The 16804-nt window shown below is 39.5% G+C and overlaps 1 protein-coding gene across 2 annotated transcripts in view; it reads left to right on the top strand.

Moving 5' to 3' along the window:
- SHC3 (SHC adaptor protein 3) overlaps nt 1-16804 on the top strand; it is a 247362-nt gene that overhangs the window by 109947 nt on the left and 120611 nt on the right. For both annotated transcript variants that reach the window (XM_019713789.3, XM_074330218.2), the window contains exon 3: nt 11685-11755. In XM_019713789.3, coding sequence (XP_019569348.2) covers nt 11685-11755 — 71 coding nt within the window. The remainder of the gene's footprint in view (nt 1-11684; nt 11756-16804) is intronic.

Raw genomic sequence — 16804 nt, 5'->3', positions numbered from 1 at the left:
CTCTTCCCCAAGCCCTTTATTCCTCTGAGACTCCTGGTGGAAGGAAAGATGCGCTGCCAGAGCTGCAAGGACAGTTCTGGTGTCACCCTCAAGGCCACTCTTGCCATGGTCCCCCATGACTCCAGGTCTCCTTGACCTCTGAGATGGCAGCTTGCTGCTCTCTAGGGTGAGGACGAGCAGCAGAGGCTGTGGAGGGTGATACACCAGTGACTAATCTTCCCCCACCCATTTTTTGTCTTCCTGCCCTTTCCTCTCACTTGCAGCCAGCTCAGACCCCGTAGCAGATAGACGTCTTTATCAAGACTCTCTTTACAAAATAATGGCTCTTGTCTTAGTACCATGGCGGTTATCACTCTTCTCTTATGCATTGAAGGCACAACATTTTCCCTTTATTTTCTTCTTGCTCTGGATGAATTGAGTTTTCTTTCAAGGTCTTTGTAAGTTGCAGCGCTTTTTCTGATGGCTCTGATTTCTTGCCCACACACCCTTATTATTTCTTTGGAATCTCGAACAAGCTAGCTCAGTTTATTCTATCAGTGACATTCTCACTTCTGTTACAGGAACTCTGTCTCCACCCCTAGATGTTTTTGCTTTGAACATTCATCATTCAGGAAGCTAATTTTATTCTGTGCTCTTCAGTTATTATTTTTACAAACAGTGCTGTTTGCCCATATTCTCCGTTTCTCAAAGAAAGCCTTCAGAAACTTGATTGGAATGATTTTATTTTAATATCATGAACTTGGGTTTTGACAAAGTCCATTTGCCAATGTTATGCCATTATTTCCTAAGATTTGGGATGTTTTGATGCCCTAACCAGGGGCTGTGTGTCCAGGACTTATCGCAGGAAACAGGAGGAACCAAAAGCCATAATGTTCTGGGACCCTCAAGGTAATCTAGAGCTTGAAGAAATAAAACACAATGAAACATATGCCGTTTTTAGCTAAGTGTGAGCTGTAACTGAGCTCTCAGCATGTGTATGAAAGTGCCCCTAGGGACCTAGAATAAAGTGTGCAAATATTAATAATAATATTACTGGTATCTCAAGCCACATTTGTGCCAGGAGCTGTATGAGATCCTTTACCAGTAGGTTTTATACTCACTACAAATCCAGGAAGTATATTTTGGGAAAGTAAGGCTCTGAGAGATATTAAGTTAAAAAAAATATTAAAAACTAAGGTTATGACTATTAGATGAGGAACCGAGATTTGCACTTACGTAACCTGCATACAACACTGATCAGATAAAGAAACTTGGAAAGTTAGATCAGTCTCTATAGAGACAAACCTAAGACTTGAGAGGACATCAGAGTCCCTGGAGAGCTTGCAGAAGATGTGGGACTTGCATTCCTAACAGACGATGCCAGTGCTGCTGGCCGGGGGACCACACTTTGAGAGCCGCTGCCCCAGACTTAAGGCTCTCGTGGGTTGTGCTACATGGTCCCTTCTTTAATTTCCCAGCAATTTGTCTTTCACTCTGGCTTTGGCACATTTCTTTTGCTGCCCTGTGGTATAGCTTTCATAGGCATGACTAGTAACCTGTAAGGTCTCTGAAAGCACAACAGGAGACCTGTTCGATTTCTCTTTACCTGAGCATCCTAACAGGTGCAGATAGGTGTTTATTAGTTGTGACATGTATGATGTAGGAAAATGTTACATAGTTAGCAAGCAAGTGCTTGTATTATAAATAACTTACCATTTAACTTAAAATACTTAGGTATTTTAAAGTTATTTAAGAGACACTTTTTTTTTTTTGCCCAGTACCAGAATCCTAAAAGGCAAATTACTCAGTATGTTAACAATAAAATATTCATGCTTCAGGTCTAGCATGGATGACCTTTGCATCTGTGGGCCATGCTTGCAAATAGCAAGCCTGGGCACACCATAATTCCAATTGAACTTTAGAAGGTACCTCTAATAGTCACCGAGAGTAAAAATCATCAGGGTTAACAATTCATAAATTTGCCTAACTTCCTCTGGCCGGGAAGGTTTGGGGCCTGGGGAGCAGTTATCGTTAATTGTGCAGCATTAATTGCATTGCATTGGACCTGGCACGTCTGGACAGTAGTTCCAGGCAGTTCCAGCAAAATCCCCAGGACTGTGACTCATCGGACTGGCTAGGATCACACACTCATCCTTGACTGGTCGCTGGGGGGGCGGGGGGGGGCGGATAGAATTCAATGATGCCCATTGTAGAAGTCACCTACCTGAGAGGTGTGACTGGTCTCCCTGGCCACTTCACTCTCCATTGCATCATCAGAACAAGGTAGCTCTCCAGAGGACCTAGGAGAGTAGTTACAGATGCCGTGTAATTAGAGGCACCGGACATCCTTGATTACTTTGGATCAATTCTGCATCATAGCTTGGAGGTCCAATTTTATTAAGCATGGTTGTTGTTTTTTTTGAAATTATTTTTAATTTTTCATTATTTTGTAGTGGTACAAGAATAAATGAACACATTCTTGTTATGTAATGTTTAGACAATACAGTATTCAGTTGAGAGCTAATACCCCGACCTTATTCCTCCTTCCCACCTCTCCTCCCAGCAGCACCTGTTCTATCTTCGTTTCCTCTCTGTTTCCTCATGTCTCCAGAGGGGGACCCAGTGAACCATGAATCATGAATCCACACCCTTGGATGGTCCCCACCCCTTGAATCTGGACTGACACTGTGACTTGCTTTAACCAATAAAATATGGAGGAAGGAATAGTGTTTTTGGAGACTTCAAGCTTAAATTATTTAAAAAATGGCTGCAGTTGGAATCACAGTTTGGATGTTCCTTAAGTGTGTAACTATACATGTATTGATAAACATTTGAGGATAGGGTTCAAATTTCCCTCTATATAGGCAATGAAGTAATGAATATTTTGCACATACAATTTCATACACTTATGCATGGATAAAGCCCTACAAATAACATTACAGGGTCAAAGGGCAAGCATATTTTCTATATCCACAGATATTTCCAAGTAGTCTTATGAAAAGGTTTCACCAAATTATACTCCCTATGAGAACATGTGTCAAGGCCCATTTTCCTGCTTCCTCATCCAGTTTGACCATTCTGATGGGTGAAAAACTGTCTCTTTCTAGTGTTTATTTTAATTTTTCTGATCGCTGGTCTCTACAGATGCGTGCTGGCCAATTGTCTTTCTTCCTCTGCGATCTCCTGTTTGTTTCCTTTGCCCATTTTTTTCTGCTGAGTTGATGGGCTTGCTTAATCTATTGCATTTTTCTTGTCTTTCACTTGCCTTTTCATGTTATATATGACATTTGTCTTTTCCTACAAAAATTATTAATTTTCATAAGCTCACTATGGACTTTGAGTTTTAGGTTTTGTCACAGAAATATTGTTCTTTATTTTCTTGTAATGCGTGTATAATTTTGTTTCTTACCTTTAGCTCTTTAATCCTTTTGGGATTTAATTTAGTGTGTGGCGTCAGGTGGCATATTGGAGAGGACATACCGTTCATACAGCACAGTGTGGACAGCACACACATTACACATCCACACACAAAAGCCATGGGCAGGGCTGTCCTGATACATTCTTTTTCTAATGTAAAGCTACTTATACCCTCACGTTTATTGACTGGCTCATCTTTTCTTCAGTGATTTCCCCAGATACATATCCTTTTCTTCTGGACCCCATTCTAGTCTCTTGCATCGTTTGTCTGTTCCTATGTCAATATCACATAACTTTCACTAGCTCCCTTTCATTTTTGAATGCTTCATGAATTTATATTTGTTCTCAAGGATTTTCCTTTATGACATAAACTTTGGTATTAATTTTTTAAATTCTGAGGGGAAAATCCTGTTGGGATTTTCATTGCCATCACAGTGAAGTTGTAGATTAATTTGGAGGACAATTGGCATGTTTTTAGTATTAAATCTTTCAATCCAGAAGTTGTGGTATGTCTTCCCATATATTCAGATTTTCTTTTATTTATTCACCCTTCGTTAAAGTTTTCCTTTAGTTTGGTCATGCATATTTCTTGTTAACTTTATGTAATGTTTTTCCTTTCTTGTGATTTTAAATGGGATCTTTCCCCCCATTATATCCCAGCTTTCTTTTGCTAGCATTTGTCTGATTAGAATCTGTTTTATCTTCCTGGTTTTGTCTTTGTCAAGTTATTTAACAGACACACACACATGTTTTTAACCAGTATGAAAGGCTTTGATCTTTCATTGGCATTTTGCATTTTGACCTACTCATGATTACTGTGATGACTGACGTGTTTGAAACTATTACTGATATTTTGTTTTATATTTTTCTTTGGCTTTCTTTTGTGCATTTTCTGTTTTCCCCTTTCTTTTGCTGCCTGGGCTATTTAGTGTGGAAGTCGATCATTCTATTCTTATTTTTACAGTGGTTCAGCTTTTTAGACATTTTTTTAAATCAAATTTATTGGGGTGACATTGGTTAGTAAAATTATATAGGTTTCAAGTGTACAATTCCATAATGCATCATCTATATATTGCATTGCGTGTTCACCACTCAAAGTCAATTCTCCTTCCATCACCATGTATTTGATCCCCTTTACATTCTTCTACCACCCTCCCGCCCCCCTTTCTCTCTGGTACCATTAAACTGTTGTCTGTGAGTTTTTGTTTCTTTGTTTGTCTTGTTCCTTTGTTGCTTTCAGTTTTATATCCCACATATCGGTGAGGTCATATGGTTCTTGACTTTTTCACTTAGCATGATAATCTCAAGATCCATTTATGTTTTTGCAAATGGCAGTATTTCATCTTTTCTTGTGGCTGAGTAATATTCCATTGTATATATGTACCACATCTTCTTTATCCAATCATCTACTGGAGGACACTTCAGTTGTTTCCTTGTCTTGGCCACCGTGAATAATGCTGCATTGAACATAGGAGTACGTATATCTCTACAGATAAATGTTTTCAGATTTTTTGGGTAGAAACCCAGAAGAGGAATTGCTGGGTCATACGGTAATTGTATTCCTAATTTTTTGAGGAACCTCCATACTGTTTTAGATAGTAGCTGTACCAATTTACATTCCTACCAGCAGTGTATGAGAGTTCCTTTCTCCCCACGACTTCTCCAACTCTTGTTATTACTTGTCTTGTTAGCCATTCTAACAGGTGTGAGGTAGTATCTTATTGTGGTTTTGATTTGCATTTCCCTCATAACTAGTGAAATTGAACATTTAAAAAAATATATCTGTTGACTGTACATCTTCTTGGGAGAAGTGTCTATTCAGGTCCTCTGCCCATTTTTTAATTGAATTGTTTGTTTTTTGTTCTTGAGTTGTAATGTGTTCTTTACACATTTAGGAGCTTAGCGATTGTTTGCAATTACCTCTTCCATTTGGCTGGTTGCCTTTTTGTTTTGTTGATGCTTTCTCTTGCTGTGCAGAAGTTTTTAATTTGCTATAGTCCCATTCATTTATTTTTGCTTTTACTTCCTTTGCCTTTGAGGTCAACTTCATAAAATCCTCTCTGAACACAAGGTCCATAGTACCAAGTTTAGTGCCTGTGCTTTCTTCTGTGCAGTTTATTGTTTCAGGTCTTATATTTAGGTCTTTGATCCATTTTGAGTTAATTTTGGTGTATGGTGACAGCAGTCTAGTTTCATTCTTTTGCTCTTGGCTTTCCAATTTTCCCAGCACCATTTATTGAAGATGCTTTCTTTTCTCCTTTATATGTTTTTGGCTCCTTTGTCAGTTTATAACTTTTTACACACATATGTAAACTTACCTTGTTTTATTACTACTGAGAAGTAATCAGCCCTAGACTTAATTCCACAAAACACAATAGCTGTTAGCATACTTCCCTTCTCCTCTCCAGCCTCTATTTTATATCTGTCCCCTACCATCCATGTTGAGATCTTCTGAGTTTTAATTCTCCATCATTGCAAAACAAAACAACAAAAAAACATTTTTAGAGTTACACATATTAAGAATTATCAATAATTCTTAAGGCATAAGGTGTGCTTGTAACACTTGTTAATTCTTTTCTTATCCTTGTTTCTCATAGCCCACATCCTCCCTTTTTTTTGTATTCATTGTTTTTCTGGAATGATTCTTTCAGAAAGTGCCTGTGGGTGGTTAACTTTCTGAGTTCTTGCTTTGCCATCCCACTAGAAAGATAGTTTGGGTGGAAATAAGATTCTTGGCTCAACACTTATCTTCCTGAGACTTTCAATGATGTTGTTTTTATGTATTTGGTGCTGAAAGAGAACTTCCTTTGTAAGTAATCTGTTTTCTCTTCTAATCACCGAAAGCTTTCAGGATCTTTCTCTCTTGATCCTTTTGTGCTGAAATTAAGCTGCTATGTGTCCAAAAGAATATCTTTTCTCATATGTCTTCTGGGATCCTTGAAAAGATAAACATTTCTGTCTCCCTCTAACGCTAAACATTTTATTCTTTTCATTCTTGAATATTTTTTTCCCTCTATTTGTTTTCTGTTTCTGGAATTCCTATGAGGCAGATGGAGGAATTTCTGCATCTAAACTCCAAGACTTTGCACTTTCTTGTATATTTTAGTCCCTTTGGTGCTGGGAGGTTTTCTGGGCTCCATTGTCTAAGCTTTCATAATTATTCAGTTTTGTATATATCTGGAGACTATTGATTGAGTTTTCTGTTTACATCTTAAATCAATTCATTTCCTTTCTGCTAGCAAAAAACAGGTAGACATAGGACGGAAAAATCAAGCTCTTATTCCCAGTGGTTACCATAAAATTTTGAAAAATGCCTTGGAATGCATTGAAAAAGAAAAATATACAATATTTATAATAAATACCACAAAGCCTTATTAAAGGCAAAAAGTAATATCTGAAATAGAGACAACAAATGTAAGTTCATCTCAAGGTAATTTGAAATTTCAATTGGAATCCAGTTTTTGAGGGGTGGGGGAATTTCACAAAATGATTGTAAAGTTCTTAAGGAAAAATACATACATGAGACACAGGAAGTGACAAATGAATTGTAACAGCATAGGGTTCAGGTAAAGGTCCCTACAGAAATTCCAAATAGATTAAAAAACAATGAAAAACATTAAATAAAACCCTCAAATAAGTGAATACATAGATAAATAAATAATAAATAAATATTGTTAAAATACTATTTGGGAGAATATTGTAAGAATCTGGGGATAGGAAGACCTTCTTAAGCAAGACAGGCACTCCAAAGCCATGCAGAAAATGATAGATATCTGATCATAGTAATTGCTACAGTATTACTCCAGTAACAATTTGTGTTAGGTAAAATATAGAAATATCAAAAGAAAAATGATTGAATGGGAGGTTAACATCCCTTTAATCTATAAGAAAAAGATGAAAACCTAATAAAAAAGTGGGCCCAATTTATCTGTCACTTAACAGAAAAAGAAGTGAAAAGAAGTGATACAAATTATGTAACTTTATTATATATCAAGGAAATGCCAATTAAAACAAAAAAGAAATACTTTTGCCCTTGATAGCCAAAGATTAAAAAAATTGATGCTATATAGTATTATGAACAATAGGGAAATAAACTTGCTTAGGCATTGGAGGTGAGAGGACAAATTGCTAGACCCTTGGGAGTGTAATTTAACTCTACAACCTTGGTGGTGGTATTCACATAGCACTGCGAATGTGGTGATGGTAGTGATCATGTACCTCCTAGAATTGGTCGTGGCCTTCCTGTGACTCCATGACAGCTGTGGTGGCTGTATTCACACAACTCAGTGACAGTAGTGGAGGTGTTGACATAGCTGTGATGGTGGTGGTGGCGGTGGCTACAGAACTCTGAGAAGTTAGTCTCCACATAACTCTGCTCTATTAATCATGGGATTCACATAGTGTTGCATTAATGTGTGTTCATATAATTCTGTGATGTTGTCTGTGGTGGTATTCACAGAAATCTGTGGCATTGTTTATGGTCATATAACTGCAAAATTGGCTGTGTTATTCAAGTAATTCTGTAAAGTTGGTGGTGGTAGTATTCACATGACTATGCAATGATCCTTCATCCAACTCTGCAATGCTGGTCATTTTATTTGTTATTCTGTGAAGTGGCTGCAGATGGTCTTCACATAACCCTGCTGCAGTGGTTGTGGTATTCACATAACTGTGATGACGTGGTGATGATGGTATTCAAATGGTGCTATGATGATACCAGTTGTGCTATTTACATAACCCGGTGGTGTCAGTTGTGGTAGTCACATAACTGTGGTCATGTTGGTGGTAGTGTTTCCATAATCGCATCATTGGCTGTCTATCCACTTATTTCTGTGACATTGGTCACGGGATCACATAGCCCTGTGATGGTGGTGGTGTTAGTATACACGTAATCTGTAACTCTGGTAGTTGCATTCACGTGACTTTTTGACATTGTTGCTGGTGTTATTCTCATGAATCTGTGAGGCTGATCATGGAATACACATACCACCATGCTGACGGGAAAGGTGGTATTCAAATAACTATGTGATGGAAGTCATATATTCACATGACCCTGCAATGTTGGAGGTTGTGCTTATAGATGCTGTGAAATTCATCATGGTATAATATTTCTATAACACTGCGATGTTTGTTTTTCATGGTATTGGCATAACTGTGCATCATTGGTAGTGCTATTCACATATCTTGTGACAGTGGTGATGGTGTAATTCAGATAATGCTATAACTTGGTCATAGCACTGGCACACCTTGAAGATATTCTGAGTCCAGTGCCAGACCACCACAATAAAGCAAATATTGCAGTCAAGTGACTCACATGAATTTTTTTGTTTCCCAGTGCATATAAATGTTATGTTTACACTACTTTAGCCTATTAAGTGTGCAATAGCATATGTCTAAAAAAAAACGATGTAAATACCTTAATTGAAAGGTACATTTTTGGTAAAAAATACTATTATCTGAGGCTTCAGCGAGTCTTAATCTTTTTGCTGGCAGAGGGTCTTGCCTGGATATTGATGAAAAAGCAATATCTTCTCGGCATAATAAAGCGAAGCACAGTAAAACAAGGTATGCCTGTATTTACACAATTCTATGATGATGGTGGTGTTGGCACTGCGAGGGAGTGGTGGTGGTATGCATGTGAGTCTGCAACATTAGTCAGGATACTATGTAACTCGGCCTTGCTGGGGGTCATGGTATTCACAAAAGTGCAATGGAGATGGAAATATTTGCATAACTACTATGGTGATCATGGTATCAACATTTCTTTGTGATGTTGGTGGTGATATTCTCTTAGATGTGTCAGAGTGCTTGTGGTATTCAGATAACCCCATGCAGTGGCTGTGGTATTCTACATAACAGATGGTGTTGGATATACTAATCCTATAACTCTGAAAAGTTGGTGATGTTCTTCATAAAACTCAACGATGGCGGCAGTGGCATTCACGTAACGGGTGTGGTCTCCACATAGCCCTGCAAGGATGGTCATGGTGCTCACACAACTGTGAGGTTGTTGGTTTTAGCCACATAGCTCTGTAATGTTGGTGGTGATATTCACATGTCTCTTCAGTAGCCCTGATCATACTCCCATAAATATGAGATGGTATTGGTAGTGTATTCAAATGACTCTGCAGTGGTGGTTGTGAAGGTGTTCACATAATTCTACGATGGTCGTGGTGCTTATATTTATATAACTCTTCAATGTGGTGTTGGGATTCATAAAATGATGCAACCCTAGTCATGTTATTCACATAACTCTAAGGTGATAACTGTGGTATTCACAGAACTCTGTGATGTTGGTGGATTTGGTGTTCACACAGCTCTGCAGCTCTGGTCATGATAGTCACAAAACTATAAGCCTGAATGTAGCATTCAGGTAATTCTGTGATGGTCATGGTGGTATTAATATGACTCCTCTGTGATGTTGGTGATCATGGTACTCAAATATCACTGCAGTGTTGCTAGTGGTACTCACATAACTGTGACAGTGTTCGCAGTGTGCACATTACTCTGTGGTGGTGGGATTCACATAACTGCAACTTTGGTCTTCAATAGCTCTGTGATGGAGGGCAGAGTATTCAGAGAATCTGCAGTGGTTGTTGTCACATTCATGTACCTGTGATGGTGGTCATGAAATATTCCCCTAAGTTCATGACGGTGCATGTGAAATTTGCATAACTCTGTAATGGTGGTGGTGATGGTATTCACTTATCTCTTAGAGGTAGTGACATTGTTGTGACACAACTCTGCCACTTTGGTCATAGTAATGACTTCACTTTGTAATGTGGCTGATGATGGTATTCACATAACTCTGGGGTGTTGTTGTAATGTTGACATAAGGTGTGGGAATCTCATAACTGCAAAGTGGGCTGTGCTCTTCATATATCTTAGAGACAGTGGCAGTGGTGCTCACATAGCCCTGCCATAGTGGTGTGACATTCACACAACTCTGTAATAGCAGTGGTTGGATTTGTGTAACCTGCACTACTGTTCATAGTTTTCATATGACCTGTGACATCATCATGGTATTTACATAATTCTGAAATATTGGTCATGGTATTCATATAACTCTGCAATGGTAGATGTGGTATTTGCATAAGTCTATGACTTTGGTTGTGGTGGTAGTCACATAGCCCTGCATTGGTGCTGGCATTCACGAGTCTGTGATGTTGGTTGCTAGAATCACGGGACTCTGCAGTGTTGGTGGTCATCGAATTCATATATCTCCACGATGCTGGTCATGGTATCTACATAACTGTGATGGTGGTGGTGGCATTTAAATTACTCTGTGATGTGATGCTGGTGGTTTCATATGACCCGCCATGGTTGGAGTAAAAGTCACATTTTATGGGTAGAGGGACTTAGGCTCAGAGACGTTTAATGTTTTGCTTAAAGGTACATAACAAGATATGACACGGCCAGTCTCAAATTCAGGTTTCCTGAATAATGCAAATGCAGTCTTTTTTGTACTACACCATGAAGTCTCTTCCTGCTAAGTCTAAATTTAAAGGCATTGGCATAAAGCATCTGTGCCATCAAACTCCCCAAGGGCTTTGGAACACAAATATTGTATCACTACTATTCTAGTTGTTTATTTATGACTTTAGTTATGTCCACACACACATATATACATTTTCATGTGTGAAACTGATAAATTGAACTACAAATGTAGATGTGTAAATTGAACTTCTGAAAATTTGTGTTAAATAATGCAGAAGAGGGCTTTCTGGTAAACCAAAATAAAGCATTGAGGATAATCTGTAGTTTATTCGTAGAATCCAAAATATATTTATTAAACATTGAAATTTAATATTGGCAAAAATGTTGGTATTGTAGTATTTTCATTCCTTTCTGTATTTTATTTTTTTAAATTATAAACCTCTAGAAGTCTTGTCGAGGACTTATATGTTGTTGGGATGTTAAGGTCTGGGAAGTGATTACATGGCAGGTATGTGTTTAAAGAATCATTGAATTAAACATTTACGATTTCAGCATTTTATGGCATATAAGTTACACCTCAACAAGCCGTTTTAAACAATGTACTTCTAAATAAAATGAAAATATTATGGTTTCAGAAAAGTCGAGTGTAGTGCTAATCTAAGCACTCAAGATATTTTCTTATGGGTATGAGTTATTGCTTTTATAGAAATAGGACAAAACATTACCATGAGGAGAAAGTTAAATATGATTTAAGAAATGTGTACTGCTTCTAAAAATGCCCTTGATGTTGTTAGGAAGTGTCTCTTCATCTCAGCTCCCAGGGCTCATGATTTACTTTTTTCCCGTTGCAGTACTTGGGGTGCATTGAAGTTCTACGCTCAATGAGGTCCCTTGACTTCAGTACAAGAACGCAGATTACCAGGTAAGCCTTTTAGCAAAATGGACTCCTGTGGTTTCACGTAAGAGAGAAATGATTTTGGATGTTATCAGTCTAGAACTTTCCAGAGAGAAAGGCTGCCCCTTGAGTGCTGGTGACTGGGGACAGGGAATCAGGACCCACTGAGGTTCAAGACTTCCATGTGTTCATCCATATTTGTGACATGTGTCCCTTGACACAGCACCTTGAAGGACACTCCCCTACTTCCAAGTGACTTTGTAATTAAGTCGCAGACAGATGGAGTATTTATGTTTTCTCTTTAATAAATGAAACTGTAATACCAGATATTTAAAATTTGCTGAACTGTGTTCTTTTTAAAAAGAAAATCAAGATGTCAGCAGAGAACTTCCAATAGAATACACAGAAAACAAAATGCATAGAATTGGAAGTAGAAATAGTAATGGGAGTAGTAATTTAAAAAGCAGACCAATTCTTTTAAAGTGTCAGTGACTTTGAACAAGTTTATGTATTCTCCATCATCAACTAAATTCTAAATTTCTTGAGGGCTAGTTCTGTATTTAAGAATTGTTTTTATAAAACTCATAGCCTAATACAATTTATACATTTAGAAAAAATGCCAATTTCAAGTCATGTTTAAGAGGAGAACTGAAAAACTAGGACTGGGTTGTTAAAAAGCTACATTTCCAACTTACATTGCTTTGGCAGTTGTGGAATAATCTATGTTGTGACCTCAGAAAATGCCTCATATTTATTTCATTCAAATCACTTTATTGTATATCTTTGGGTTAGTAAGCCAGTCTAAAGATTGAGCTTTAGGAAGCAATTATTTATAGCAATTAACTGATAAATAATGTACATACCTTAATTCTATGTTTTAAGCACCACAAGATATGTCTTCTTCCTCACTGAAGAAATTCATGTTCAGGAGAGTTGATATTTCTCTTTTCTCTGAAGCTACTGAAAACACACATACATGGTGGGAATGCACCAACATTTGTAATCTACACTAAGGGAATAATCCATCTCCACATGTTCATAGAAAATGGTTTATGAAAATTGTCAAGGTCAAAGAATGGTATTTTGAAGTGATAATATTTAATAGATAAAATTGAAGGTTTACTTAGTCAATCATTCATGCATCCGGCCCATGAAAAAGTCATGTGCCGTGCAGCATCTGTGGGAAGAGCTCTCTGCCACATGCCTGGGAGAATACTGGAACCCATGACACTGTTCACCTTCTCCTGTGTGGTAGTCATTTTTAAAGAGAATTGTCAGCCATTTCTACTGAATTCCCTTTAGAGATATTAGAACTTTTGAGATGGTCAAATCGTTTTAATTCTCTTGATATACTGAGCATTTAGTGCTGGCTGTGCATGTGCAGTGTGCTGACCAACGTGGGCTGTCCTGCTTTGCTGGATCTTTCAGTTTTGGGTAGAAAGATGCATATGCAAATGATTGAGGGGCATGGGAGGGGCACAGACCTCGTCCTGCTCTTGGGGAGGGGTCATGGGGGGGGGGCAAATGAACAATCCCACTGCTCCATTAGATAAGGACCTTAGCACTCTTTGGGGTAGAACCCAAATGCGTAGATGTGATAATAACATTGTATGAGAAAGTTGTGGATCAGACATTCAGTCCCATTCCATCTAGATTTCAGCAAAGACACACTATGTAATGGGCAAGGTGGAGTGCCATTTCTGGACATAGGCAACTTGGTGTTGAATTCTGGCTGTACCATAATTGCCTTGGTTTTATTAAGCTTTTGGAAAATTATGTTTTCTTGTCTCTAGCCTCATTTTTGTCACATGACATGTTTCTTATTTTAGTTAATAGCTGGGGACCACTCATAGGAAAAAAATTGACAAATCAATGTCAGAAATAAGCCTTTGCATCCAGGAGAAGAATACCCAGCAATGTCTTCTAGATGTGGCATATGGTGGAGCTCTTAAGGCATCTGTGGTAACTGAGTGTTAAATATACCTAGAATTAAACTCTACCATGTGGTTTATTTTATGTCCTAAAGGCATTCTTGAAAGCTTACCGGGAAATATAATGTTGTGATTAAGTTATATTATACAGGTTCTAGGAAAACCTGTTTCCAAGTTTCCTTAGCCATGCCTCTCATAAAAAAACAAAACAAAACAAAACAAAACAAAACAAAACAAAACAAAACAAAACAAAAAAGCATTTTTATAAACACATAACCAGTCTCTACTCACTTGTTCCACTATTTCAAGTTTTGGATATAAGTGGTTTTTTAATGTTCTGACAGCTGAACCAAGTGTTCTTTTGTTAAGGTCGTTTTAGTTTTATGCTGTTGCTGTGTCTGAGTTCAGTTAGGCTGGGGTGCTTACTATAACACCACCCATGGATTGATGATATTTTACTAGTAGGTAACTTTAAAAAATACCTGGGAGTTTCCATTGTTGTGTGCTTCGTTTCGGTGGTGGGTGTTAAATGCCCTAACACTTTGGGCAGAAGAGCTTGGTGACTTGTTCACACTAATGGGTGCCCACTGTGTGGAGGAGTTGGCCCATATATGGAGCCCAGCTCTGTCAATTTCTACCTCAAGGGTTGTTGTGAGAAACAGGACCATTTCTACATCTGATGTCCATAGGACAGGGCCTGGCAAAGAGGCAGACTTGTTAAAGTGTTTGCTCTGTCTCATTGCCGGAGCTCATATTCAGCACAGTGGGTGCAAGACCCAATTTTCAAAGAAAAAAGGAGTATCTGTGAGCATTTCCTCTATTGCTCTAATAGAGGTCGTACAGGTGGTGGTCTCGGTAGCTGTGAAAATCTTCCCAGGGGACAGAAATGCCCTGCAGAAGAAGAAATAGCTTCTGAAGAAAGACATTGCTTTCCAATGTGCCCTTGGTCGCCAAACCCAGCATAGCCTTACCCTCTAATATGTCCCCAATCCAGTACAGTTTTGGAATGTAGCATAGAATGCCTCCCCACACCCTGTAGATTTGCAATGACGTTGCATATTGCAGGCTATCAGAAACTCCACTGCTGAAAACCATGAAACTCTGCTATCCTAGTGTTTCCCAAACTTGCTCCACTGTCTGACAGAATCTGCCATCCTCCCTCTGCACCACCAGCACCACTTCATAGTTTGTAAAAACCCCTTGGAAACCACCATTCTCTTGCATGGATTTCATACCATACTTTGTAGCCCCTGAGGGGTATGAGGGAGGGTCTCTGGTTGGTGTTGCCCTGGGTAGATGGGGGCTCCAAGGAGGGAGGACCCAGTTCCCCAGCAGGGAACAGTCAGAGACCTCTGCTTTCATCTTAGTTAGGCCACTGGCTTTCCACACAAGGTTACGGTGTCCAACAACACTGGATACCACTGTCCAGAGACTAGCCTGCCCTGGCCTGAGCCTGACTGTCAGACAATCACACCATGCATCTCCCTGAGAAGTGCTGTCACGTGACTCATCTTAACTCGCATGGGCAATGAGTTGAACTGTGTTTCCAATAACAGGATCCAAGGAAGACCATGCTTTCGGGTCTGACACCTGCACAGCAGCCTGTCAGGACAGGCAACCCCCAATGTGCTTTTGGGCGCTGGACCAGGGCAGCCTTACCTGCTTTCCTCTTTCCTTTGATTTCATCATCTGCTCGTTTTTATTCTATTTATTGTGTTAATTTTATCTATTATTGGAAGTCCTCTTAAGCTGGTTTTAGGACATGGAAGACTATAGTATATACATAATTAACCCAGAGCACTCAGCGAGGTGCTTCTTCTCCAACGGTAAATGCAAACATGTGATGTGTATTTTCAGTTGTAAATGACACCAGCTGACTTTCTGTACCGCCTGGGTTCATCAGCTGACGGCCAAGTTTGCTTTCCACTTAGAGTTGTGTAGACAGGTATGCCTTGCCAGGCTGAGTCCTTCCATCTCACTTGCTGTACTTCAAGGGTGAGCGCAGGTATATGTACGAGTGTAACACATTGTCCAGGGCCCAACACAAATCCGCTTTTTCCAAACTGCAGAAAAGAACAATTGACTCTAATTTAGGTATTTATGTTTTTCTTGTTTTAAAAGTTGTCATAGTTTCAGTGGGCCCAGACCTTCGCCAGCACTGCCACATAGATGTGGTCCACCCCCTGGCGTTCCACTTGGCCTGTACATGTCCAAGCGTTCTGCTTCAGAATTGGGATGTTTGGAACATTCTCCAGGAACATGCATAAAATCTCTTTAGTTTGAAAACCAAAAATCAAAACCTGTAAAAAGAAAACATTTTTCTTTGGGGAAGGTATTTCCCTTTATTTCCTCTTCAGGGTACTGATGGGGTCTCTGGAAACATAGCTGCTGTGACATGTGTGTTGAAACTCAGAGCCAATTGGCCATGGTCTCTCACATGACTGCAGCATGTGACAGAATATGAATGAACACAGGATCAGCCATCAGCCAGTGAGTGGGACTGAGTATTTTCATGCTGGAATCTTTTCTGTTTGATGTTTCATGCAGGGGACTTTGGTTAGAAGGTAGATGCGTGACCATGTAGTATTGGTCTGACAGTGCTGGGCAGTGCTTGGGTTTGAACAAAATAGCAAGCTTGCCTTTGGTGACGAAGGAGAAAGAGCAGAGGCCAGAGATGTGGCATTCTGAATTGTGGGTGCTCGTGATGCCATGAGCACGGTGCCTGCCTTGCAGAGGTGGCCTCCAGCCAACCTGTGCATGGAGGGATCCCTCTTCAGCCCTAAGGAGGACCAGCCAGATGACCTCAGCGTGCATCCCCACACTGCCCACCCTCTCCTCTCCAAGTCGATCTGGAAGTCTTGGTAACTGTTCTCCAGTCTCTTCTGGCTTCCAGCGTTCTATAAATGCTCTCAGAAAAAGTCCAAGGTAAAAATTTTCACCGCACAATCCTTTTGCTCCATCACATCCTGGGCACCCTCATCCGCGTGCATCCGTCCAGCTCTGGTACGTTTCCTCTTGTGTGCATGAAAATCTCCCTGAGACCACACGCCCTGGTTGGACTTCCTGCAAGAGAGGAGCCGAGCAGGCTGCGTGTGAGCACCCTGACCTCCTCCACCCATGCCACAGCCACCCCGACCTCTTCACC

The sequence above is a fragment of the Rhinolophus sinicus genome, chromosome 16 (genome assembly GCF_057876585.1).
Source record: "Rhinolophus sinicus isolate RSI-liver-muscle chromosome 16, RSI-T2T, whole genome shotgun sequence".
In the NCBI taxonomy this organism is placed as follows: domain Eukaryota; kingdom Metazoa; phylum Chordata; class Mammalia; order Chiroptera; family Rhinolophidae; genus Rhinolophus; species Rhinolophus sinicus.
Note: the sequence above shows the minus strand (reverse complement) of the source record. Positions and strands in the feature narration are given on the sequence as shown.